The sequence below is a fragment of the Xenopus tropicalis genome, chromosome 9, assembly GCF_000004195.4.
Source record: "Xenopus tropicalis strain Nigerian chromosome 9, UCB_Xtro_10.0, whole genome shotgun sequence".
In the NCBI taxonomy this organism is placed as follows: Eukaryota; Metazoa; Chordata; class Amphibia; order Anura; family Pipidae; genus Xenopus; species Xenopus tropicalis.
In genome coordinates, this window is record NC_030685.2 from 14905334 (window position 1) to 14931550 (window position 26217).

General features: G+C 46.1%; 1 protein-coding gene across 2 annotated transcripts in view; it reads right to left on the minus strand.

The window, feature by feature from the left end:
* The window catches only part of rgs9 (regulator of G-protein signaling 9), a 79191-nt gene that overhangs the window by 4925 nt on the left and 48049 nt on the right, over positions 1 to 26217 (minus strand). The window contains exons 8-18 of one of the 2 annotated variants that reach the window (XM_012969987.3): positions 24354 to 24435; positions 20780 to 20848; positions 18753 to 18782; positions 17953 to 18014; positions 14556 to 14669; positions 13127 to 13242; positions 11738 to 11825; positions 10603 to 10741; positions 8629 to 8711; positions 7757 to 7871; positions 280 to 440 (exon numbers count right to left, since the gene is read on the minus strand). In XM_012969987.3, coding sequence (XP_012825441.1) covers positions 280 to 440; positions 7757 to 7871; positions 8629 to 8711; positions 10603 to 10741; positions 11738 to 11825; positions 13127 to 13242; positions 14556 to 14669; positions 17953 to 18014; positions 18753 to 18782; positions 20780 to 20848; positions 24354 to 24435 — 1059 coding nt within the window. The remainder of the gene's footprint in view (positions 1 to 279; positions 441 to 7756; positions 7872 to 8628; positions 8712 to 10602; positions 10742 to 11737; positions 11826 to 13126; positions 13243 to 14555; positions 14670 to 17952; positions 18015 to 18752; positions 18783 to 20779; positions 20849 to 24353; positions 24436 to 26217) is intronic. The other variant, NM_001103027.1, reaches the window with a different exon arrangement.

Consider the following 26217-nt stretch of genomic DNA (forward strand, 5'->3'; position numbering starts at 1 on the left):
TCCTTATCATTTACAGTAGGGGGTACAATATAACTGTATAATACTGTATAACTCAGCCTACAGGTGAGGCAAAGATATGCAGCATTTTATATTAGAACATGAGGAAAGAGGCAGGGACAGCAGAGGACAATGAGCGACAGATGGAGAGAAAGAAGACTTGTGCACAACTGCATTGGGTTTATAGTTGAACACCAAACCCATCACCATGCAATTCTGTAAAGTATGAAACTTGGCCTTGAATAAACAGCCATGATATGAAGACTTTATAAGGCAGAGAACCTCTCAGAGCCATTGGTGGTGGGAGTCGGGAAGGTGAAGATGGTTGGGGCTTCCAGGCAAAGGGAGGAGCCATCAGGCAAGGAGTAAGGTTGGAGTTCTTCGGGGCAGGTAGGTAGGGTTGCTTCGGGCAGCGCGGCCAGAGGATTGCTTAAGGGACAAAGCTGTATGAAATGAAACAGATAAAGAAATGAATTCACAAAGAAACCAGGCGGCATCTGCTGATAGAACGGCAGTAACATCTCAACTGAGAGGATAACCGGACCCACAAAACCCCACACAAAATAATAATAATAATAACACACCGCAATCAGCTTTTAGGCCAAGGGTCCCATCACACTGACTTCACTGATCAGTGCCACCCACCAACAACTGATAGGAACTGTAGTACAGTAGGTTTTCTATCATTTATAAAGTAACAGGTCCCTGCAATGCATGTGATCTACCTAATGTACCTCATGTGAGGCATGTTTGGTCTGGGCACTGGGATCCCAAATGGTGCTAAACTGGCAGAAATCCAGTCCATTCTCAGCATGGTCCAGACCAGAACCTGTGTCCTAATGGTCCTCTATTTCTATAGGCTGGGCAGCTGGGCCTGGAAAAGGAACTGGAGTGGAGATTGAGGAGCTGGTACTGAGAAAGACCTGGAGATTGAGGAGCTGGTTCTGGAAAAGAACTGGAGATTGAGAAGCTGGTTCTGGAAAAGAACTGGAGATTGAGAAGCTGGTTCTGGAAAAGGAACTGGAGATTGAGAAGCTGGTTCTGGAAAAGAACTGGAGATTGAGAAGCTGGTTCTGAGAAAGGAACTGGAGATTGAGAAGCTGGTTCTGGAAAAGAACTGGAGATTGAGAAGCTGGTTCTGGAAAAGAACTGGAGATTGAGAAGCTGGTTCTGGAAAAGGAACTGGAGATTGAGAAGCTGGTTCTGGAAAAGACCTGGAGATTGAGAAGCTGGTTCTGGAACAGGAACTGGAGATTGAGAAGCTGGTTCTAGGAAAGGAACTGGAGATTAAGAAGCTGGTTCTGGGAAAGGAACTGGAGATTGGGAAGCTGGTTCTGGAACAGGAACTGGAGATTGAGAAGCTGGTTCTGGGAAAGGAACTGGAGATTGAGAAGCTGGTTCTGGGAAAGGAACTGGAGATTGAGAAGCTTGTTCTGTTAAAGGAACTGGAGATTGAGAAGCTGGTTCTGGGAAAGGAACTGTAGATTGAGAAGCTGGTTCTGGGAAAGGAACTGGAGATTGAGAAGCTGGTTCTGGAAAAGGCAAAAGGGATTGTATTTGTATACTTTATTTAGCCTTGGAGTGCTCCCACAACCTCTTTTTGTGTATTTATGTATTTTAGCAGATTTAATTCTGCAGGAAGAATGGCCAAACTTCCATGTGGGTTCAGCACCCCCACACCCGTCCCTTTAATGGTGGTCTTATGCCTTTAAAAAGAATGGGTGTTGGTTAATGGGCAGTCTTCTCCTCTACAAGCCGCAAGCGGGGGAGGATTTGGTCTGGGGAACCAGGCAATCTCTCTCTATATAAGCAAAAGGCATGGGAGTGACTAAGCCCTCTGATTCAAACCAGCCCCCAGGTCAAGAATGGCAATAGTGCACGGGAGTGCCAGCCTTTGAAAAATATGACCAGAGGTAAATAGATAGGACCACCATACGGGGTTTACCTTGACGTGGTATGGTGGCTTACCAATCTTATGATCATAATTTTGTAACTAAAAACCCCTGTTTCTTGTCAATATACTGTATGCACTAGCATGAAACTAATAGACAATTTACTTATGAAACAGGGGACCAGGGAATGTGCATTGATCAATCCCTTTTGTCTTTCTGTATGTTTGTAGTTAATTTGGCCAGATCAGTTGCACTTCCATTGTATTTGTATACTTTATTTAGCCTTGGAGTGCTCCCACAACCTCTTTTTGTGGTTCTGGAAAAGGAACTGGAGATTGAGAAGCTGGTTCTGGGAAAGGAAGTGGAGATTGAGAAGCTGGTTCTGGAACAGGAACTGGAGATTGAGACGCTGGTTCTGGGAAAGGAACTGGAGATTGAGAAGATGGTTCTGGGAAAGGAACTGGAGATTGAGAAGCTGGTTCTGGGAAAGGAATTGGAGATTGAGAAGCTGGTTCTGGGAAAGGAACCGGAGATTGAGAAGCTGGTTCTGGAACAGGAACTGGAGATTGAGAAGCTGGTTCTGGAACAGGAACTGGAGATTGAGAAGCTGGTTCTGGAACAGGAACTGGAGATTGAGAAGCTGGTTCTGGAACAGGAACTGGAGATTGAGAAGCTGGTTCTGGGAAAGGAACTGGAGATTGAGAAGCTGGTTCTGGGAAAGGAACTGGAGATTGAGAAGCTGGTTCTGGGAAAGGAACCGGAGATTGAGAAGCTGGTTCTGGGAAAGGAACTGGAGATTGAGAAGCTGGTTCTGGAACAGGAACTGGAGATTGAGAAGCTGGTTCTGGAACAGGAACTGGAGATTGAGAAGCTGGTTCTGGGAAAGGAACTGGAGATTGAGAAGCTGGTTCTGGAACAGGAACTGGAGATTGAGAAGCTGGTTCTGGAACAGGAACTGGAGATTGAGACGCTGGTTCTGGGAAAGGAACTGGAGATTGAGGAGCTGGTTCTGGAACAGGAACTGGAGATTGAGAAGCTGGTTCTGGAACAGGAACTGGAGATTGAGAAGCTGGTTCTGGGAAAGGAACCGGAGATTGAGAAGCTGGTTCTGGGAAAGGAACTGGAGATTGAGAAGCTGGTTCTGGAACAGGAACTGGAGATTGAGAAGCTGGTTCTGGAACAGGAACTGGAGATTGAGAAGCTGGTTCTGGGAAAGGAACTGGAGATTGAGAAGCTGGTTCTGGGAAAGAAACTGGAGATTGAGAAGATGGTTCTGGGAAAGGAACTGGAGATTGAGGAGCTGGTTCTGGAACAGAAACTGGAGATTGAGAAGCTGGTTCTGGAACAGGAACTGGAGATTGAGAAGCTGGTTCTGGAACAGGAACTGGAGATTGAGAATCTGGCCCTGTAGAAGGAAATTGAGATTGGGCAGCTGGTCCTGTTGCAGGAATTGGAGATTGAGAAACCAGCGTTGAATCTGGAACTGGAAACTGGGTAGCGGACCCTGTATAAGAAACTGGAGATTGGGTGGTTGGCCCTGTTGCAGTTATTGGAGACTGGGAAACCAGTGATTGGCTGTACCACAGCACTATCTTACCTGGCCTCCCTATTAGAATTAACAAACTTAAACAGGTTTGGGACCCCCCAGTTTAAAGGGGTTTTTAACATGCAGACAAGTGGGTGCAGCTGTCCCAGAATACTGTATTTTGTTGGAAGGACAGAGGCTGAAGCTGAGCCAACAGATGTTCTACAGGGGAACCCTCCAGAGAGAGAGATATAAATAGGAACTTGCAGAGTCAAGGCCCTGGGAATTCTTCCCTCACGAGACTCCAAAACATTGTGAAAAGCTGGATCCGGTGCCAAGATATAAACATTATACAATCTCCGCCATTGCCTTATGTTACCCCGGGACAGCGAACACCGTGTCTTATCATGGCGGCTAGTGAGTGGGGGGGGGTTGACTGTAAAGAAAGTGGTATCTCAGCATTTAATGCTAGTAATGGGGGCAGTTTGCCTTGCTCCAGTACAGTACTTGGGTGCACCCCACAAATAAATTGTCTGAGGGGCCTGGCATGAATGCTCCCTTCTCCCTCACCCCCCACCTTGCTTGCTCATACGGCACCTCCCAGCCTGCAACACACCACTATGTTAAAGGTACGAGAGGGGCCTTGGGAAATACAATACTGCAGACCCCATTGTTTGGGCCACACTGTCTCTCTGGTCGCCCTGGGGGTCTGCTGTATAGGTAGTTACGCCATTGCTCCAGTAACACACTGAAAATAAATGGGTGCTCTAATGGACCCCATGGAGTACCACTATTCATATATATCCGGCCTGACAATGCACCATAACAAATATGGAGAAATTCTGGAAAAATTCCCTATGTAGAGACAAGGTCAGACAGAAAATAGGGGTCATTATTATTATGTGCAGGGTGCAAAGTGCAAAATACTGGTGCAGTGCACAAGTTAGGGACCGGGGTGGACGCAGGACACAACAAGGCCATGTACTTACAACCTGCCCTAAGGGATATCTGTAGGGTTGCCACCTTTTTCATCTATTAATAGTGGCCTTTAGGTTTGGGGCAGGCAGTGATGTCACTAGGGGGCGGAGTACTGGTTTGGACCAATGGTTGGGTTGGGCGGTAGGGTTGCCACTTTTTCAATCCCAGAATTCCCGGCCAGGGCAGGCTGAGGGCGGGGCGGTGACATGGGAGTAATGGGACAATGATGTAAAGGGGTGGGGCAATGTTACAAATAGGTAAAGAGATGACATGAATGGGCAGGCCATGGGGCAGATTTAGAGGTATCGGGGAGGGGGAGGGGGATTTTGCAGGAATTGGGGTGGAACAAGGGGTTATTACAAATTTGTAATACTGGTCCCAAGGCTTGGAGGCTTTTTTACCGGCTAGCCCAGCTGGTTAGTAGCCCTATGTAGCTGGGATGTGCACCTATATATATACAGCTCACCCCTATACTTAGGGGCTGATTTACTAATCCACGAATCTGAATCCGAATGAGAAAAATTCGGATTGGAAAACGAACATTTTGCGACTTTTTCGTATTTTTGCGATTTTGTCGTCGCCGTTACGACTTTCCCGTAAATTGTCGCGACTTTTTCGTAACCGGTACGACTTGCGCGAATTGTTCTTTTTTCATAGCCATAACAAATTTCGTGAATTGTCGCAACTTTTTCATAGCCATTACGACTTTCGCGAATTATCGCAACTTTCATATTGAGAGCTCGAAAAAGTCGCGACAATTCGCGAAAAAGTCGCAAAGTACCGATCATTACGAAAAAAACGCATTCGGACGCTTTTCGGACATTCGTGGATTAGTAAATGTGCCCCTTAGGGTTACCATCCATCTGGTACTTACCAGCCAGTAAATATCCTACCAATCCCTCCCTTCCCTGATCCCCCTGAGTGGGATAGGCAGGGTAATGGGCAGATGGTGGGTGGGGTTAATGGGTGGGGCAAAGGCCTCCATATAAAAGGGAGTGAGCTGCTACAGAAAGAGGGAAGGGAGGGAATATAGGTAGGGATGCCAAATTTACTGGCATTTATATTGCGGGTAAATCTGTAATACTGGCTACACTGGTCAAATACCAGTTGGGTGGCAGCCATAGATGCTGCAATGCCACTTTGCAAGGATTCTACCAAAGTCTTTCCATTGCGGTTAGTTTCTCGCTGCGCCACCTAGTGGCCAAATGCTGAATATATTAACTAATACTTATAAAGCAGGGAGTGACAAAGAGGGATAAAATGAAGGGAAATAATCAGTGCACATATAATTGCAGTTTCCCATTAAACCAGCTACGGCAGTTCCGCTTGATCTATTTCGCTTTCTCTATTTCTGGGTTGTATCGGAAATAAAATCCAATTACAAAAAAAATTACTAAATTAATGGGAGGGGGGTGGGTTTGGCATGACTGTCGCCTGTGAGTAATAGACCTGCGTGTGTGCACTGGGCAGTTTGATCCCGTAATAATAAACTAATTATACATTAATGTACTGCATGGGCTCTCCGTAATGACACTCTGGAAGGAACCACTTTCTGCATTTTAATGGGCTGAAAACACAGTGTGCGGGGGGGGGGGGATTAATTGCTGGAGAGGTCAGGAATGGCTGGGAGTCGCGGAATAAGGATTCCATTTCAAGGGTAAAGACTTCTCGGCATTCACTATGCACCTCTAGCTTGTAAGGTTTTAAGTTCCTCCCATGGTTTAAAATTCATTAACTGCTCCTTAATGCAGGCAAACAGTGAATGATTGGGTAGACAGTTACTCAGGGGCGGTTCTATTATTGGTAGGGTTTCCACCATTTTTTTCACATTTAGACGTGCCTTTGGGTTGGGGAAGCAGGCGGGCACATCACATGGGGCAGGGAAATGGTTGGAGTGGGCAGGGAAATTGGTGGAGTGGGCATAGAAATAGGTGGAGTGGGCAGGGAAATGGTTGGAGTGGGCGAATGGGTGGAGCGGGCAGGGAAATGGGTGGTGTGAGCAGGGAAATGGGTGGAGTGGGCAGGGAAATGGTTGGAGTGGGCAGGGAAATGGTTGGAGTGGGCAGGGAAATGGGTGGAGTGGGCGAATGGGTGGAGCGGGCAGGGAAATGGGTGGTGTGAGCAGGGAAATGGGTGGAGTGGGCAGGGAAATGGTTGGAGTGGGCAGGGAAATGGTTGGAGTGGGCAGGGAAATGGTTGGAGTGGGCAGGGAAATGGTTGGAGTGGGCATAGAAATAGGTGGAGTGGGCAGGGAAATGGGTGGTGTGAGCAGGGAAATGGGTGGAGTGGGCAGGGAAATGGTTGGAGTGGGCATAGAAATAGGTGGAGTGGGCAGGGAAATGGTTGAAGTGGGCAGGGAAATGGGTGGAGTGGGCAGGGAAATGGGTGGAGTGGGCATAGAAATAGGTGGAGTGGGCATAGAAATAGGTGGAGTGGGCAGGGAAATGGTTGAAGTGGGCAGGGAAATGGGTGGAGTGGGCAGGGAAATGGGTGGAGTGGGCAGGGAAATAGTTGAAGTGGGCAGGGAAATGGGTGGAGTGGGCAGGGAAATGGGTGGAGTGGGCAGGGAAATGGTTGAAGTGAGCAGGGAAATTGGTGGAGTGGGCGAATGGGTGAAGTGGGCAGGGAAATGGGTGGAGTGGGCAGGGAAATGGGCAGAGAATATAGGAGGGTCTAGTGTTTTAAGGGGTAATGTGCCTGTGGAGAGGGTCAGGGAAGGGAGGGATTGGTAGGGTATTTACTGGCTGGTAAGTACTAGATGGATGGTAACCCTAAGTATAGGGGTGAGCTGTATATAAGGGAGTCCCTGAGAGTAGTTGCACATCCCAGCTACATAGGGCTACTAACCAGCTGGGCTAGAGGGTAACATAGCCTCCAAGCCTGGGACCAGTATTACAAATTTGTAATAACCTCTTGTTCCACCCCAATTCCTGCAAAATCCCCCTCCCCCTCCCCGATACCTCTAAATCTGCCCCATGGCCTGCCCATTCATGTCATCTCTTTACCTATTAGTAACATTGCCCCACCCCTTTACATAACTGTCCCATTACTCCTATGTCACCGCCCCCCGCCTGCCCTGGCCGGGAATTCTGGGATTGAATAAGCGGCAACCCTACCACCCAACCCAACCACTGGGCCAGTACAAGCAGCAGAAACAAATACTCGCTGCCACTATTATCACTAGGGGGGGGGCCAGGCAACCCTACTTTAGCCATATTTTACACCAGAACTGGCCAACCCCTGACTCTCCCAATGTATAAATGTAGCCCAACCACAAGGGCAGCAGATTCCCCCCCCCATCTTGTTTATTCTCATTCATACACATATTCACGCTATTGCATTCAAGGAGATTATGGGAAATCACCTGGGAGAGAGCGGCGGGGGTGAGCGGTTCTGTTCTTCCCTCTTGCTCCCCCTGGGGCAGTAAGAACGCTGGACTGGGGCTGGAGTGTCGCTGCCTTCTCATGAATGGGAAAACTCTGCGGAGGAGAGAGAATGGGGAAATAGAAGTCTCAGGAGCAGCCATATTGATTCCCTGGAGTAGCCCAACTCAATAGATTTCCCCATAGCCTGTATTCTCCATTTCCAAAATGGGCAGCTGCCCACACATGAGCCTGGCACCATCCATATACCAATATATACAGCCCTGTACAACCTGAGCAGCATAAACAGAACACACTTATGGATTATTGTTTAGTTTTTATACTGCTCCTCCCTTTAACTCCTTCCCCTAATCAGCTGAGTTAGTTTGAATCAAGATAGTGAGCTCTGTTAAAACAACCCCCTGCCTTTCCCCCTTTTGTTTTGTCTATGTCTCTGGCTTACAGATAGGAGGGGTTATCTGTGTACTGGTTATCTAATTAACTACCGTATCCTCCCACCATGTTGGAAAATAATGTTTCGCTGTTTTGCTACATTAGGCTTAAGAAAGTAAATAGGCAACAGGTATGATTGGTATAAGCCTTAGTCATTAGCCCATGTTGAACATGGGGGTAAAAAAGAAATATCGACCAACCCACATTCCAAGAGAGGGTCCAACTCTTCTGCAGGCTAAACTGTGTAGACCAGTTATGTTGGGCAACTGGTAGCCTTCTGTATGCAACCCAGCCTCAACTCCCAGCATCCTTAGGGGGCCACTAGCTGACTGGCAGTGTAGACGTTCATTTACAAGTAGATAGGAGGCAGCTGTGTATTTTAATGTGCATAATAATAGTTTTACTGGAATAGGCTACTGACCCTTTCTTGGTCTCCGGAGGGATGAACGCCTGGCCCAGGAGGTTCTTATACATATCAGATTTTAGATACCTCGGATAGGAATCCTGGAAGGCAAAATGGAGGTAATTCAATTTGTGTCAACTCACGCAAGGCCTGCCATCGATGAGACGCGTAATAGAAACCGTCAGTTCGTGCGCAGTCTCGCCAATGCTGTTGGCTATGGCACCATTACCCGGCGCTCTGCGGATTGTATAGTACTGGGTACATAAATCATTTACGGTCTCTACATTTAAGGCTCAAAGGGGAAGATCTAATTGCAAACGAGTCATATTTTCTTATATATGTGATAGTGTGGTAATAACGTAATCCCCAGAGGATTCCCCTAGTTGAGAAGGGAGCAAAGTTAGTTGAGAACCTATAGAAACTGAATATATATACAGACATGCAGTTCAGTGTCTGAACTGAAAAAGTCAGCGCAGGAAAAGTCGCAACTTGTCTCATAGAAACTGCGACTTTTTTTGAATTGTCACACAAAAAAAAAACCAGCGTCAAAAATCCAAAAACTCTACAATTTTGAAGCAATAGAAGAATCCCCCAGGGAAGGGACTTCTGCCATTGGCTGCTACATGATCTCGGCAATAGCGATGAGCGAATCTGTCCCGTTTTGCTTCGCCGAAAAATTAGCGAAACGACAGGAAAATTTGCTAAACGGTGAAAACGTTTGGCATACGATTTTCTTGCACACATCTCTTTTTGTTGCGCGCATCTTTTTTTGCAGCGACCACGCCTATTTTGCCGCAACCCCACCCATTTTTACGCAATTACGCCCATTTTTACATGACCGCGTCCAATTTGACGGGTCTGCTTTGACGTGACTGCCCAATTTGTCGCAACAACAGCTATTTTGATGCGACCGCACCCAAGTTTACACGACCGCGTGCACATTTTTTTGCGTAGAATTTTCGCAGAAGTTTCGCGAAACAATTAGCCAATGGCAAAATGTGGAAATTCACTATGAATTCATGTGCGGTGATAAAATTCGCTCATTACTAATTGGCAAGTTTTAGCTGGAAAATTGTCGAATTTGGATTTTTAGCCATTTGGAAGGATAGTAAATCTTTTAAGGCTATAATCGGGAAAAGAAAAAAATAGGTAGTAGTAGGTAGTGGCCCCCCTACGGTTTGGATTCACTTCCTCGGAGTAATAAGGATTTGGTGAGCTGTAGGGGTTAATGGGAGGCGAATGTTTGCGCTCACTTACAAAAGGAGGAGATGGAGGATCTACTGCTATTGACTAAAGCCATTACGTGAGTGTTTGGTTTCAGAGGCTTATTACTGATGATAATGAATATTCCGGTGATTATGGATCAAGTGGTTATATCTGCCAGAAACCCCCCCCCCCGTTACTTTCTTTAACTCATTATTGCAGCATTTTGTTTAGCAGTCCCCAATTTCAGCAGCTATCTAGTTGCTTATTGACCCTAGCAACCAGGCAGTGATTTAAAAAAGAGAGACGGGGAATGAATAGGAATATGAATAGGAGAGGGCCCTTAATAGAAAGATAAGTAATAAAAAGTAACAATAAGAATCCAATTGTAGCCTCACAGAGCGATAGTTTCTGGCTGCCGGGGTCAGTGACCCCCATTTGCAAGCTGGAAAGAGGCAGAAGAGGAAGGGAAATAAGAATTTTAGGAGCCCCTTAGCTGTTGTTGATTGGTGGATGGAATGTTCTGAGAATGCAGTAGGCGGTGCCCTTTCTGTTTGACAGGAAATGCTCTGAAAAGTAAACACGGAAGACACACAGAGCTACTAGTAGCAGCTACTTGTCAGGGCTACTAAAACAGACAATGCTGATCATTTACTGATAATTGTCTCTATGTGTGTTTTAGCAGAGGCAATTCTCAGTATTGTCTATGGCAGGGGATTTTCTGGTGTTTAGTAGCCGCTACTAAGTAGCTCCGTGTGTCTTCACCCTATATGTAAAAATGGAACCCACCTTTTTCATGAGCATGTAGATGTGCATCTGGGCATCATCCAGCACATAGCGGTGGGGATTCTTTATCCCTTCTAAAGTCTTTTCCATGGTCTTGCTGTCGATGTTTACCCAGCGGGTGGCGCCGGGAGCTAAAAACTGCCTGTTGGGGGACAAACACAAGATCGGAAAATATATATGTAACATTATTTTCCTTTTGCTCAAAACTCTGCAGCTTTTATGGAAGGGTTCCTGACTCAGCTTGCAGTCCCAGTCTTGTCTAAGCTGCCATTGTCCCTTAGGCTGGCTGGCCAAAATCTCAATTTATAATCTTATATCATAATGTTTTATTAGGGTGAAGACACACGGAGCTACTAGTAGCAGCTACTTGTCGTGGCTACAGAAATAGACAGTGCTGATCATTTACTGATAATTGTCTCTGTGTGTTTTAGCAGAGGCAATTCTCAGTATTGTCTATGGCAGGGGATTTTCTGGAGTTTAGTAGCTGTGACAAGTAGCTGCTACTAGTAGCTCTGTGTGTCTTAAAGTATATTGGAAGTGCTACTGACCTGGTTAAAACTTACTGCATACATACAATAAAGATCAGTGTCCCACTGGCCCACTAGAATACAGGGAGAAATCCCAGTGGACCCCACGTGCCCCTGGATCCATTAGCCATCAGGTGTGTGGGTTTGTGTCAATGGGGTGGGCGATACCAAAGGGTGAGGGGTGGTTTGTGCTGTCAACATGGAGGAAAGCAGCGGTGCCAGCCCTGGGCATCAGGTCCTCCGGTGGGTCCAATTGTCTTCAGTGCAACAATGATCAGTGTAATTGCCCCTGTTGTGCCGGTCAGATTCTTGGGTGCTAACCCTCTAGACTGAGCACTGAGTGTGCTGGGTAATATTTTCTATGGTTAAACACTGATCAGTGGACATTCCCCAGTCCCCAGCTTCTAAGCCACCATAGCCATGTCAGGGTTAACTGCATAAAGTAGTCATGGTGGACACTGGGCCAGAAAATGTGCATTGATCAATATCCTATGAAAAGAAACCAGATCAGCGTGGCCTGGAACATTGAAAAAGCCCCGCCACAAAAAATCAATGCCAAACAATCAGAAGTTGGACCAAATAATGTGATCTACAGCTGAATCCTTACTTACTGATAGACGGACTCCACCGTTGAAGCAATCTTAGATTGCTCTCCATAACGTAACTCTTCACAGGCCTCCCAAAAACAGAGGTTCTCCGCTGGAGGGAATAAATATATATATATGGACAAGTGAATATGTATAAGTGTTAAAAGCAGTCAGTCTACTTTCCGAATTAATAAACACACACACAAAAATAAATGACTATTAAACTATGAACTTCCCCTTTAATATACAGATAGGAAATCAGACTCTTCCAATAGAAAGAACATTAGGAGCTGAGGATATTCCTAATGCAACAGGAGAGAGCTGTATGTTTATAGTGTGAGCAAAAAAGCCCAAATCATCCCAGCTGAAACAAAAATATTGATTAGGCCAAGACTCAGAAATGATGAAGGAGACCCGGGCTCTACAGTCTGGAACTGATGGGCCATTAAGTGAGTTTGGGCACAGCCGAGGCGGCACCGACACAGGCTCACAGCCGGCCTTCGGGAAATTGGGCAACGTAACCTACTTTCCAGTTCTTTGTAAAAATTCAGAGGGGAAATGTCATTTCTGTTGCATCTGTACTGTGATCACTATACACATTGCTGCCTGCGAGGTTTCTTGCTAAGCCTGAAAGAAGGATATTTTCTGCTCAAAGTAGGTCAGTTAGAACCGAGGCTGCGGCAGTTTGTGCTCCTAACGCTGCGGGTCCTCAGTTCCACCATAATAACTGCACCATGGGGGCAGCATTCTGGGTACCCCTGGAACTATAGCAGGGTGACTGTTACCCCAATGTTTCTATATATCTGTAACCTTGTTATGGGCTAAGGGGGCCCAGCCTGAAAGCCAGTAAGGGGGGATTTGGGGTGAGTGCTTATTTGTGCCCTGGGTACCCCTGGAACTATAGCAGGGTGACTGTTACCCCAATGTTTCTATATATCTGTAACCTTGTTATGGGCTAAGGGGGCCCAGCCTGAAGGCCAGTTAGGGGGGGATTTGGGGTGAGTGCTTATTTGTGCCCTGGGTACCCCTGGAACTATAGCAGGGTGACTGTTACCCCAATGTTTCTATATATCTGTAACCTTGTTATGGGCTAAGGGGGCCCAGCCTGAAGGCCAGTTAGGGGGGGATTTGGGGTGAGTGCTTATTTGTGCCCTGGGTACCCCTGGAACTATAGCGGGGTGACTGTTACCCCAATGTTTCTATATATCTGTAACCTTGTTATGGGCTAAGGGGGCCCAGCCTGAAAGCCAGTAAGGGGGGATTTGGGGTGAGTGCTTATTTGTGCCCTGGGTACCCCTGGAACTATAGCGGGGTGACTGTTACCCCAATGTTTCTATATATCTGTAACCTAACACAAAACACTGCCTATCTGCCTGCGTGAGTATTAGGCGGCATAGAGTGCTTGCTCCTTACCACTGAATTCCTTCTCCAAAAACTGCAGGAACTCCTTCCGTCCACGTGGATCATTTAGAAGCTCCATAAAATTAAAGGTCCAACGATCCACTCTGAGCTTGCTTGGCATCGCCACCCTGGGGCAGAAAAGGAAAAAATGCAACCAAAATGATTGGTAACTGTATAAAGCTCAGCAGGTCAGTATTGGGGTAGCAATAGTTTTAGTTTAACTCTAGAAACTGTGGCACAATAACAGGTACCATGCCGCAGTTTCTAGGGTTAAATTGGAAGAAACCATTACATACTGCAAATCTCTCTACAGTCGCTCAGTCAGTCACTGAAATTCTATTCATGCAATGGCATTTTATTTTACATGTTCATTTAGTCCTTTATTTAAACCTGGAATTTTAATACCCCTTCAGTCTCTCTCGTTTTTTCCCAATGTACCTTATATCGAACCACCCCCAGTTTGGGATTTATGGGGTAATGTAATAAAAGTCACATTTGCTTGTAGATTGTAAGCTCTTTTGGGCAGGGCTCTCTTCACCTCTTGTATCGGTTATTGATTGTTTTATATGTTACTCTGTATGTCCAATGTATGTAACCCACTTATTGTACAGCGCTGCGGGATATGTTGGCGCTTTATAAATAAATGTTAATAATAATAATAATCTTGTAGATTGTAAGCTCTTTTGGGCAGGGCTCTCTTCACCTCTTGTATCGGTTATTGATTGCTTTATATGTTACTCCTTGTAGAGTGTAAGCTCTTTTGGGCAGGGCTCTCTTCCCCTCTTGTATCGGTTATTGATTGCTTTATATGTTACTCCTTGTAGATTGTAAGCTCTTTTGGGCAGGGCTCTCTTCCCCTCCTGTATCGGTTATTGATTGCTTTATATGTTACTCCTTGTAGAGTGTAAGCTCTTTTGGGCAGGGCTCTCTTCCCCTCTTGTATCGGTTACTGATTGCTTTATATGTTACTCCTTGTAGATTGTAAGCTCTTTTGGGCAGGGCTCCCTTCCCCTCTTGTATCGGTTATTGATTGCTTTATATGTTACTCTGTATGCCCAATGTATGAAACCCACTTATTGTACAGCGCTGCGGGATATGTTGGCGCTTTATAAATAAATGTTAATAATAATTTGTTTCACCAGGTCAGCCCATAAGAACCCGCCGCACCCCCATAACCCCCTGCAGGGGCCCCCACCACATGCCCGACGTCCTCCCCTGAGCACAACTAAGTGAAACACGTCAGGGAAGGACATCGCAGCCTGGGGAAGCAGCAATAGGGATCGGGTCTGGGCCGCTGGTGCCCACCAGGTTTTTTCCCGGTGTCCCATCTGACCCTGATAAGAACCAATCAGATGTTTCCCTTCAGACAAGACTAGTAAACCCCTAGAAAGCCAGTTTTATTCCAAATGTTTTTCTTTATAAAAAAAAATCGCCTACTGACATGGGTGCATTTATGGTCCAGTACGTGACGTCGTCGGTGATCCAGGGGTTGCTGGGAAGGCAGCCAGACATGATGGGATCATGGGGGAGGTACTGTTCGCTGAACTTCAGAAAGCTGAAAGGGAAGAAGAAGTAAATGAGACTGGTTCTCCGTCACCTCCATTTGCCCCCCGAGTAAGCGTTAACTTGGCAACAACTCTGCTCAATTAACGCAACGTCTTCATTGATTGTCAGTATTTCATCAACCATCTGGTCTAATGATCCATAATGTGACATGTGTGACTTTCCTCTATCCTTTTCCATTTGCAAGTTCTTCTAAAACAGAAGGCTATTAGTTCGGCACAAAAATGTACTGTTTTACATCCGCACCAGGCCTGTCAGTGGACAGTGATGCATAAGGATCATACGGGTTAGGGAGAGAAGGGCTAAACGGAGCCAAAGAACCCTTCTAATGCAAAACATGTACCGAGAGCCTTTATAAAACAGAAGGAATTCACATCTACAGTTATAACTACCATAAAACAAAAAAATGAGAGGCTTTAGCTTTTACGTAAGGAATTATAGGCGGAGACATGCAAATGACTCCTTAATGCCCCTGTGGTCACCTATGTGTCCAGAATCGTTGGTTGAATAGCACAGATACAGCCTGATGTCAGGGGAGGGAAACAGATTGTTATTTTCTCCATTCTTAAAGATGCAGGTGTTGTCATGGCCACTGCACCTCAGTTTTTGAGGGGGTGTGGCCTAGGTGCCCATAGGATGGTATAATTCTGGCATAGTTAGTTGCAGGGTCGGACTGTGCTCGGGGGAGGATGTCAGGTGGGGGACCCTGCGAGGGGGGTTAGGGGGCCCCTGTGGGGGGGGGGTGTTAGGGGACGCAGCCGGCGGGGGCACCTGCAGGGCCCCTGGGGTGGGAGCCCCGGTGGGCCCTGCACCCCCCAGTCCAACCCTGGCTGGTTGAATATGGCCATAGCAAGGAAAACTCCTTTGGACTTCCTATTGCCTGAGCATACCATGCCATAAATCATAAATCCATGCCTGCATAGGTACTGCCCTCTTCTACAGTGTTGGACTGGGGTATCCGGAGCCCACCAGGGCTGCCACCTGTGGACCCCCCACCCCAGAGCTGCTATACCCCCCTTCCACTGTGATGGACACTTCCTACTTGTGACTGCGATGAGAGGGGTAGGGCCCGCAGTTTTTGGCCGGGGGAAGTGGGCCCACCAAGTTTTTCCCGGTGCCCTATTGGCCCATTCCGACCCTGCTCTTCTAAGCACAATTCTGTTGGTGGATATTCTGTAATTGGATATGAGTTTATAGCAGCCCTTCAATTTCAAAGGGTTAATTGCTTGATAATAATTCCTCAAGGGCTTCCATGGGGCAGCCATTTTGAAAAGCTTGAATAAAGCTGCCTAATTGGATGCTGGATGCAACCCTGCCTCCATGGGATTTTTTTGGCTCCTAGTTTTCTCAAGGGCTCCATAGACTTGCTTTAAAGACCATTTTAATATAATGCGGCCCATAAACATGCTTTACTAGCCCACTACTCTACCCTGTAGTCCCTGAACCTCTACTCGTCTGTCGGCTATACTGAATGACTGAATGAACCCTGCAGCCAGTCTGCAGCCAGTCTGCGCCCAAAATACACTTTCCCCTCATCCGACTGCTTTCTGTTTATTTCCCATTGACATTTAGGTAAATCCACTTGAAAAAGGGCACTAATCTATCAAAGTCAACCCTTCCTTCCAGTTCCCCAAAGCTTATAGCAGGTATCTAATCCACAACCCCCCCCCCCCCAACCCCTACAATGGAGAGTAAACCATATAGAATAACAAGATCAAATATATTCTAAATACTATAATGTATTGTATAATAATGTTTATATGTGTAGGGATTTGGTAAAATAACATACTTACAAGCGAGTGCCCCCATTATTGTGGGCCCCTAATGAGGTAGAGGGGTTGGAGTTCCTATCTGGCAAGATGCTGTTTCCCTGGGGTAGAAGATAGCAGGAGAGCCTAGAGTAGCTCCACTATAGTGATGTCAGATTCTGTGGGAGTGGCCAGAGTCCCATGTGATACAGGCAGGATCAGGTGACCTCCTGGGTGTATAAAAGATATGGGAGTCTCTTAGTTCCGTCTCTTGGACCCCCTCAGTGAGGAGGGTGAATGTCTACCCAGAGCCGGGAGTGGTGCAGACAGGGAACCTGAGGGGTGCTGCCGTGACCTGCTATGGTGACTACTGCTGAGTTATTTGATGGCCTAACCCATACCTGCCCTTTCTCAACAAAGACGTAACCCAGCCTGAGTTTGAGTAGGTAAGAACCCACTTTGATCTGCGCCTATAATGACATCAGAGATGACATCATATAGGGTGGGCTTGCAGGGGGGTGGTTAGGTCACAAGTACTTCCTGTCCTGTACCCGCCCTTTCTCAACACAGGCCCAAGCCAGCCTGAGGTGGAGAAGGTGATTCAGAACCTACTTTGATCTGCGCCTACAATGACATCAGAGATGACATCATATAAGGTGGGCTTGCAGGGGGGTGGTTAGGTCACAAGTATTTCCTGTCCTGTACCTGCCTGTTCTCAACACAGGCCCAAGCCAGCCTGAGGTGGAGAAGGTGATTCAGAACCTACTTTGATCTGCGCCTATAATGACATCAGAGATGAGATCATATAGGGTGGGCTTGCAGGGGGGTGGTTAGGTCACAAGTACTTGCTGTCCTGTACCCGCCCTTTCTCAACACAGGCCCAAGCCAGCCTGAGGTGGAGAAGATGATTCAGAACCCACTTTGACCTGCACCTATAATGACATACTAGTAGGTCGCTAGTAGGACATACTGAGGTACTACTCCTAAACCAAGAGGGTTCTGAGCACATAAGGTTTTTTGTCTGTGGTGTAACTGTGTCATGTTAGCAAACATCTAGCTACTGTACCTTGTGGGGGTCTGAGAACGGGATTTAGGGTTGGATAGGTAATAATGTTTTGGCATATTTCCCAAAAGTTACGGGGAGCTTCAGTAATGGCCTGTGGCAGAACGAGCTATAAATACACCCTGAAATAGTGTTATTGGTGTATCCTAGGTAACATTGGAGAAATGTTGAGGGGCATTTTAGGAGATATTTATTTATAGCCTTTTATGAACATGTCCTCACTTCCATGTCTCCTCTTGGTAGGAAAACCAGAAGAATGGAGGAAACAAATCATTTCTTGGAGAATAAACCTCAAGTTCCCTTAAGTTAACCACCCTTCCTTCTCCTCTGTGATATGCTGAGCTCCGAATCTAAAGACTCTACCTTGTTAACATCAAATATTACTTTCTAAATGATATAAAACACCGCCTCCTATTAACCTGCTGATTGGAGAAGTATTGTACTTCACAGGCTGTATATCTCACCCTTCGAGGCAGATTGAAGACTTCACTCTTGTTCTTCCCATGGCTTTCTTCAAGTAGTCCATCTGAACGAAAGCAAAGAACCCCATTGATATGATACCTAACAGGTCTACCATCTCAGTATGCCTCTACTTGAAGACTAATGAAGACTGCCAGTAATGTTTCAACTCTTTTGTTGGCTCCTTGTATATGTTACAGATATATGGCACATTGTGTTATCAGTGTGAACCCCAAAGCTAACCTTATTTGACCTTAGGTTGGACTTCCAGAGAATAAATGAACAGTCGTTCCAAACCTCAAGCAAAGTAGACTTCATCTTGGGCCCTAAATCAACTGCTTTACCTCCACCCTAAGCGGGACCAGTCCTGTAGTTTGGAAACTTCCACCCTAAGCCAAAAGGGCTTTAAACATGGAATAGGCAGATACCAAATTGAAATAGTTGCCCTTATTAAGTGCCCCCCCCCCATGTAATATCTGCATAGCCTAAAGCATATGTTTTTACTCAACAATAGGGAAATACCTCACTGGAGGAACTACATATTTGGCTAACATTGGACACAGTAGTGTATAGAAACCTTAAATATTCAATAATAATAATAATAATTAACATTACTTAGTTAATGATATAATTAACTAATAAATAAAAAAATACCATGGTGACCGTAGCTATGGTTTTCCTTTGAGAGCTACAGCAAGGAGGCCTTATTTCAAAGGGTAACCATCTGCTTCTGTTACCATGACTCCACCCCTGAGGAGCGGTCAGAACTTAATATATAAAATACAAGGACAGAAATGCTACGTACCTCTCTTTTATAAAAATCAATGTTCTTTCCCTGGAAATAAAACATATGTTTAGAGATCAATCATCTTCCAAAGCAAAACATCATAACATATGGCTATTAGGGGCAATTAAAATCCATTTCTTAGAATAAAAAGCACGAACATATATCTTACTAAGAACATAGACCATATCATTGGGAGTTTCCCATCCGCTTGGCTTGGCTGAGGCATTCATGGTAAGTAAAGGGCACACTATACCATGGTTGAAAAAAAGTTGCTATCCTTCTTATATCAGTGAGGAATCCCTCAACCAAGCTCTCTAGAAGCTCTCTAGAAGCATAGACTGGGTCTGAGGGTGCCTCTGGGGGTTTATTTGGAATGCTCATACTCACACATTGTCCAACCATAGGATTTTGTAAGATTTTTGTTGCTGGGAATATTCTAATTACGCAAAGTTTGCAACATTTTTTTTCTTGTTTTTTTTTTTTTTTTAATTGGAGGGGGGGGTTGGAGCGAGATATAAAAAAGCCAATTATTTCAAATAATATAGAGTTTAGATTTCCTGCTAACAATCCAAAAAAGAATCCGCTTTGAAGATTGGTATTGCTATGGCAACAGAGACTGTGAGAAAGCAGCGGAGTTGTGAGCTCTGTTTCCTTGGGCTCAGCAATATTGTCTTGTAGGGAAAACGGCTGTCACTGGCTTCCTGATGCCAACGGGGCTTCAGTACGGGGTTAGCATCAATAAACTTCCTATAAAACGGTCCCACTGCACTTCAAAGTAGGAGGAGCAAAGCTAATTACAGATGCAAAAGAATTCTCCAGTGAGATTCCATTTTACCAGCCATCTTGCTGACATCTAACATAGGGAGATTAATGTGCCGTTTGGGCTTGTTACTATCACGTTGTTATGAAATAACACAAGGTCAAGTACTGAATGTTTCCATGAAGAAAGAATATGGCGTCAGTTGTTTACAGAGCAGTTACAATTCTCATTGGAAGATCCTGTTGTATTAAGCAGGCTGTTGCTGTAAATGCCGCACTCTCCACTTGTGTAGACTATAAACAGTCCTTGATTCAAACCACTGAAGGAAGGAAGGAACAAAGGAAGAAGGTTGGTAGGTAGGTTGCTCTTTGGGGGTGAAGACCAACCAACCTACCTTCTTCCTTTGTTCCTTCCTTTAGTCAGTAGTTGACTACTTTGAGACCCTTAGGGCCCATATACTGTTGTATTCACAGATACCTGTTGGGACTTCTTGGGCATTAGACTAGAGAACATGAGAAAAAGCAACAAAAAGTGAGTGGAAAGTGAAGCGTAGTGTTGCTCATAGCAGCCAATCAGATGCTTTGCTTTGGTTTTCTAACTATTGAAATCTAATTGCTGATTGGTTGCCCTGGGCAACATCACCGGTAATGCCAACCGGTTTGTTGGGTTTAGCCGCAGTCAGTCAGGGCCGGAACTAGGGGTAGGCAGAAGAGGCAGCTGCCTAGGGCACAACGATTGGGGGGTGCCAGGCAGCCTCTCCTGCCTACCCCTAGTGCTACTTTGTCATTGCCTCCGCCGCTTGTCATTAGCGGCGGAGGCAATGACCGATCTAATCGCACCGCCCCCGCCCCTGCACTTTGGCGCGCATGCGCCGTTGGGGGGGGCGGGGAGGTGGGCGGAGTTGGCCGACCGGGTTGTCTAGGGCGCCCGGTCGGCTTGGCCCGCCCCTGCAGTCAGTGCCAACTTCGGGGGTTGGGGGTTACAGGTGAGAGTGCTCTAAGTGCCCTGGACTGCCTGAAAATGGATGGAGCTTCCAGCTAAATGGGTGGGGTAAAGGTAGATTAGGGGTGGAGTTGGCCAGATTGGGGCAGGGTTGGTTGGATCAGGATGAGGCAGGTGTATAAAGGCAAACGATTCCTTATGATAACCATGGCCACAGTCCCAGGTCTTATGGTTCTCCCCCACCACCCCATCAGCCTATGTGACAAACGATACAACGAATGCCTGAATCGTAAACAATTTTTCTGAATATATAACAAAGAGCAAAGCGTGGGTGGGTACTTACTAGCTGCATGGTGCCCCCGCAGGCGTTCCCTCTCTCCGGCCCGTGCTCCATCACATTCAGGCAACCGGGCTGCAAAGCAACATCGTCACATTAATGAGAAGCCTATGAGACCTCAGAACAAACAGTTGTTGGCTTGAGAGATGAATGAATACCCAATCAGGTTTCTGTACAGAGTGCTTGGAAGTCATTTATTAAGGTTCAGGTTCAGAGGAAACAACATATTATCTTCATAATCAGATTTAGAAGCTGAGTGATCTAATGAGGTGGTTTCTTAAAGTGATACTGATACCAAACCATCACCGGCCTTGGATTCCTGGCTTATAAATACATGTAATTGCACCAGTCGACGACTCCTCCATGCACTGTGAGCTTTCTGCTCTGTAGTGCGCCAAGGGGGTGGGGCTCCCTCTGCTGGCAGGCTATTATCTCTGATTGGCAGGTGTTTAATCCAGTCAGACATCAAAGCCTGTACCAAAGGAACCAGCCTCTGGCACACTACAGAGCAGAAAGCACGCTCTGCATGGAGAAGTATTGGCACATCTGTCACAGTATCTGTCACACTCAAAAACAGAAAGACTGCTAATATTTTGGAAATGCCATTTCTGCTTTAAGTACATTAAAGGGGTTGCCTACTGTTACCACGGTGGTAGAGCACTAGGTGCAAAAAAAAATACTTTTAAAAAGCACTGGCACCCATTTTATTTCCCACTTTGCACCCTTCTATCTATTTAGTACATGGGCCCCTATCGCTAGAAAACAGGAGACTTGGGAGTATATTTATCATGCAGTGTAAAAAGTGAAGCATTATCAGTGATGTTGCCCAGGGCAACCAATCAGCAATTAGGTTCCAACAGTTAGAAAACCAAAGCAAAGCATCTGATTGGCTGCTGTGAGCAACATCACCGCACTTTTTACACAGCATGATGAATATACCCCTTAGTTACTTTATCATCACAGCGCAGCCTCTTTAAAGGGGATGTAACCCTAAGGATCCAATTTTTCCTAATGAAAAAAACCTAAATCAATTTACAGCTTTAAAAAAAAATGAAGGTTATGTGCAAATGTAATTGCTATTAAAGCTGTATCTGTCTGCCCCTTGCTGCACCCTGCAATGCTGGTTCTGACTAGTGATGAGCGAATCTGTCCTGTTTCGCCTCGCCATAAAATTTTGCGAAACGGCAAGAAAATTCTCGGTAAAATTGCGAAACACATTTGTTGCTTTTGTCGCCCACGCCTTTTTTTTCGCCTGCGTCTATTTTCTGTCGCCCACGTCTATTTTTTTTGTCGCCCGCGCTTTTTGACGCGACGGTGCCCACTTTTGACACGACCGCGCTTTTTTGTGACACAGCTGCGCCCAATTTGATGCGACCGCGCCCAATTTGACGCACGACAAAAAAAAGTTCCACTCGACACAAACAATTCGCCAATGGCGAAATGCTGAAATTCACGGCGAATCCGTGCCTGCTGAAAAAAATTCGCTCATCACTAGTTCTGATTACTGAAAAATGTAGCAGAAGCCAACAGCCAACAATTCCCCCCCCCCCTCCAAATCTGCCCAATTTCTCCGCCAACTTTCTTGCCTCTGCGTCATGTAATACATTAGTGCTGGGGGGGGGGTTGGATACAGAGACAATGTTTTCTTATTTCTGCCCTAATGATAAATGTCCCCCTCTAGGCCTCCTGCTGCCTCCCATTCCATTTGCTTGCACAATATTGCAATATGTTTCCTATGAGGACTCGAGCCATAAACTGGAAATATTACCAGCTGAGCCTTATAATGAAACCCCCTTATCTGCCGCTCTGCATACACTCCATCATTTCCCTGACGTCCCCGTCGCCCAATAAAAACCCTGCTTGGATGCGCTCCAAGGACTAAATTTAGGAAATCACCAAAAAAATAAATACTAGCAATGTTATATTTGTTGCTGCACTGCAGAAAGCGACTCCTGCACACTTAATTATAGGAGACACGACAAAAAAAAAAAAGGCTTCAATTAATATTCCTAAAACTGTTGCTGAGCGATGCGCTTTGATTGGCCGTTTGAAGGCTGGCGTTTGGGAACATAAAAGGGCCGAGCGAGAGGTCACACGCGAAATCGCCTTTATAGATCTTCCGTTTAACGTCACTTCAGATCAGGGGAAAAAAGCGACAGCCTGATATATTTATATATATATAAAAATGAACCCCCGGCTAAGAGAAGAGAGCGTGGGAGAAATTATGCTTAAAAGATCCCCCGAGGAGGACAGATGTGAGCGTTACGTTAATGGCTCCGCCGCGGAAAGTCTGCTGAAAGGAAGGTTATAATAACAAATCAAGTAGAAATAAATAGGAGCTGGAATGGGGCCGGCAGCTGCACTCGCGCTTGTGAAGTTTGGGCTTCCTTGCTGCACAGAACTAATTCCCCGTCCCTGGGGGTCATTAAACTCAAATGGTATTTCTTGAAACTATCTAGTGTATCCGCCAGTACAACTGCTTCAGGGAGAGAATTCCCCAACCTCTCACTGTACAGTAATAAAGGAGACGTAAATGTTAAATATTATGTTTTGGCCCAGCCCAAGGGAACCACAGCCCTTTAGCAGGGAAGATCTGCACCTCTGAGCATGCCCCCAGTAGCCCCCCTTCCAGAACATGCTCTGGGCTGCTGTCACTTACCTGTGTTTGGGGACAGACGTACAATATACTGTATATAGAGAGAGTAAGGCAAGGCTTTCTGCTAGTGTTAGGTTTCTGGCAACCCCTACGGTTAGCCTCTCAGCAGCAGCCCAGAGCACACTGAGCACGTGCAGTGCCACTGACAATGTAAGCATGGCCTAACAAGATACAAAATGGCAAACTCCTGTGGACAAGTGCGATGGCCTGGATGGGGCAGGGAAATGGGTGGGTGATAGGGGTTAATGGGTGGGGCAGAGGCTTGTCTCTATATAAAAGGGGCTGATCTGCTGTGGAAAGAGTCAGGGAAGGAAGGGATTATAGGTAGGGTTGCCACCTTCACAAATTTACCAGCATTTAGGTTGCCCGTAAATTTGTAATACTGGTGCCGGTAGCGGTTGCTGTGTGTACAGGTCCTAGGGGTGACATCTTTTTTCCCATAATACTGGCCTTTGGGTCAGGGACGGCCATGATGTCATTTGGGGCAGGGCTATGGTGCAAGGGGGTCAGGAAATGGCCAGACTGGGTGGGGAAAGGGAGAATGTGACTGGTGAATAGGCAGGGAAATGGGCGTACTGGGTGGGGGAATGGGTGGGGCAGAGGTGGGCCTGTGATTATAAAGGCTGATCAGCAGTGGAGAGTAAGGAAGGGGGGGATTTATAGGGTTTTACAAATCTACCAGCAACTACATTGCCATAGCTGGTGCTTTACCAACTAGGCCAGATAAATGCCAGCCAGGTGGCAACTCAGTCTGGTTATCTCACCGATGATTCTCACCCTGTTTAAAAAAATGGGGAGGAGATGGTGGAGTGGCTACTGCTCTAAGCAGTCTGACTTCTAGAGGCCCAAATATTCCAGCACTTGGAATTTGGAAGAACTTAAGAACTTGGAGGCTCCATGAAGGCAGCAGCGCAGGCAACTCACCGACGGTTTGCTGACCAGCCAATACGCCTGCTCCTGACATTCAATAACAATTCGATCTCCTTTTCTTCGTTGCTTGGCCGCCCTGCGAGGCATGAAACAGAGGGGCAGACATAAGGGCAGTGCTGTTACATAAGGCTCATTTACAAACAAAAGTGCAATAGTGGCCAATGGGCCTGGGACAGCAATTACGCCATGAAACACTGAGACAGCTTGGCCAGATAGAACTTATATGAGCTGGGCAATGGCACTAGAGCAGCCCCACCAAAGGCCTACATTTACCCTTTTGGTCCCATTTCCAACTCAAGCATAATGCTTTTCATTGGGCGCTTCCATCCTTCCTTGGGCATGCTCCTTATGGGGGAATAAGCTGAACTCTCTACCGGACAAGGAAGAGCAGATTGGGCCACCAACCGTATAAAATAACCCATCTAGGAATGTACCAAAGGCAGGTATACTGTACTTAACAGAAGCAGACTCAATATCTCTTATAATACTATGCTGTTTGCACATTTTTTCTCTTTCCTTAGGAAGGCGGAGTGAACTTCGTGCCATTTAGGCATCCTGTATGTTTTTAAGATGGAGCCACACATGCCTGAGATTCCGTGTAGGGTCTCTTATTTGGTACAGAATTGGCGATTTATCTTCTAACGAAAATATTTTACCACGGAAGGACAATATTGTGCTAGCTTGAAAGGAACAGGGGCAGTGGTTTAAGGTGACATACCCAGGCCCTTGGTCCTTGGAGCTGCCAACATCTCAAAGGTCATAGTTACATAGTTACATAGGGTTGAAAAAAGACCAGTGTCCATCAAGTTCAACCCATCCAAGTAAACCCAGCACACACAAACCCACACCTACCAATCTATACACTCACATACATAAACTATAAATACAACCACTAGTACTAACTGTAGATATTAGTATCACAATAGCCTTGGGTATTCTGCTTGTTCAAGAACTCATCCAGGCCCCTCTTATAGGCATTAACAGAATCTGCCATTACCCCATCACTAGGAAGGGCATTCCCCAACCTCACTGCCCTCACTGTGAGGAACCCCCTACCCAACATCCCCCGGCAGGGCATTCCCCAACCTCACTGCCCTCACCGTGAGGAACCCCCTACGCTGCTTCAAATGGAAGCTCCGTTCCTCTAATCTAAAGGGGTGACCTCTGGTGCGCTGATTGTTTTTATGGGAAAAAAGAACATCCCCCAACTGCCTATAATCCCCTCTAATGTACTTGTATAGAGTAATCATGTCCCCTCGCAAGCGCCTCTTTTCCAGAGAAAACAACCCCAACCTCGACAGTCTCACCTCATAGCTTAAATCTTCCATCCCCTTTACCAGTTTAGTTGCACGTCTCTGCACTTTCTCCAGCTCATTAATATCCTTCTTAAGGACTGGAGCCCAAAACTGCCCCCATACTCAAGGTGAGGCCTTACCAGGGACCTATAAAGGGGCAAAATTATGTTCTCATCCCTTGAGTCAATGCCCTTTTTTATACAAGACAGCACTTTATTTGCTTTAGTAGCCACAGAATGACACTGCCTGGCATTAGACAACTTGTGATCTACAAAAACCCCTAGATCCTTCTCCATTAAGGATGCCCCCAACACACTACCATTCAGTAGATAGTTTGCGTTTATATTATTTCTACCAAAATGCATAACTTTGCACTTATCAACATTGAACCTCATTTTCCAGTTTGCTGCCCAGTTTTCCAATTTTGTCAAATCGCTCTGCAAAGCAGCAGCATCCTGCATGGAACTTATAGTTTTGCACAATTTAGTGTCATCAGCAAAAATAGAAACAGTACTCTCTATGCCCACCTCCAGGTCATTAATAAACAAGTTAAAAAGCAAAGG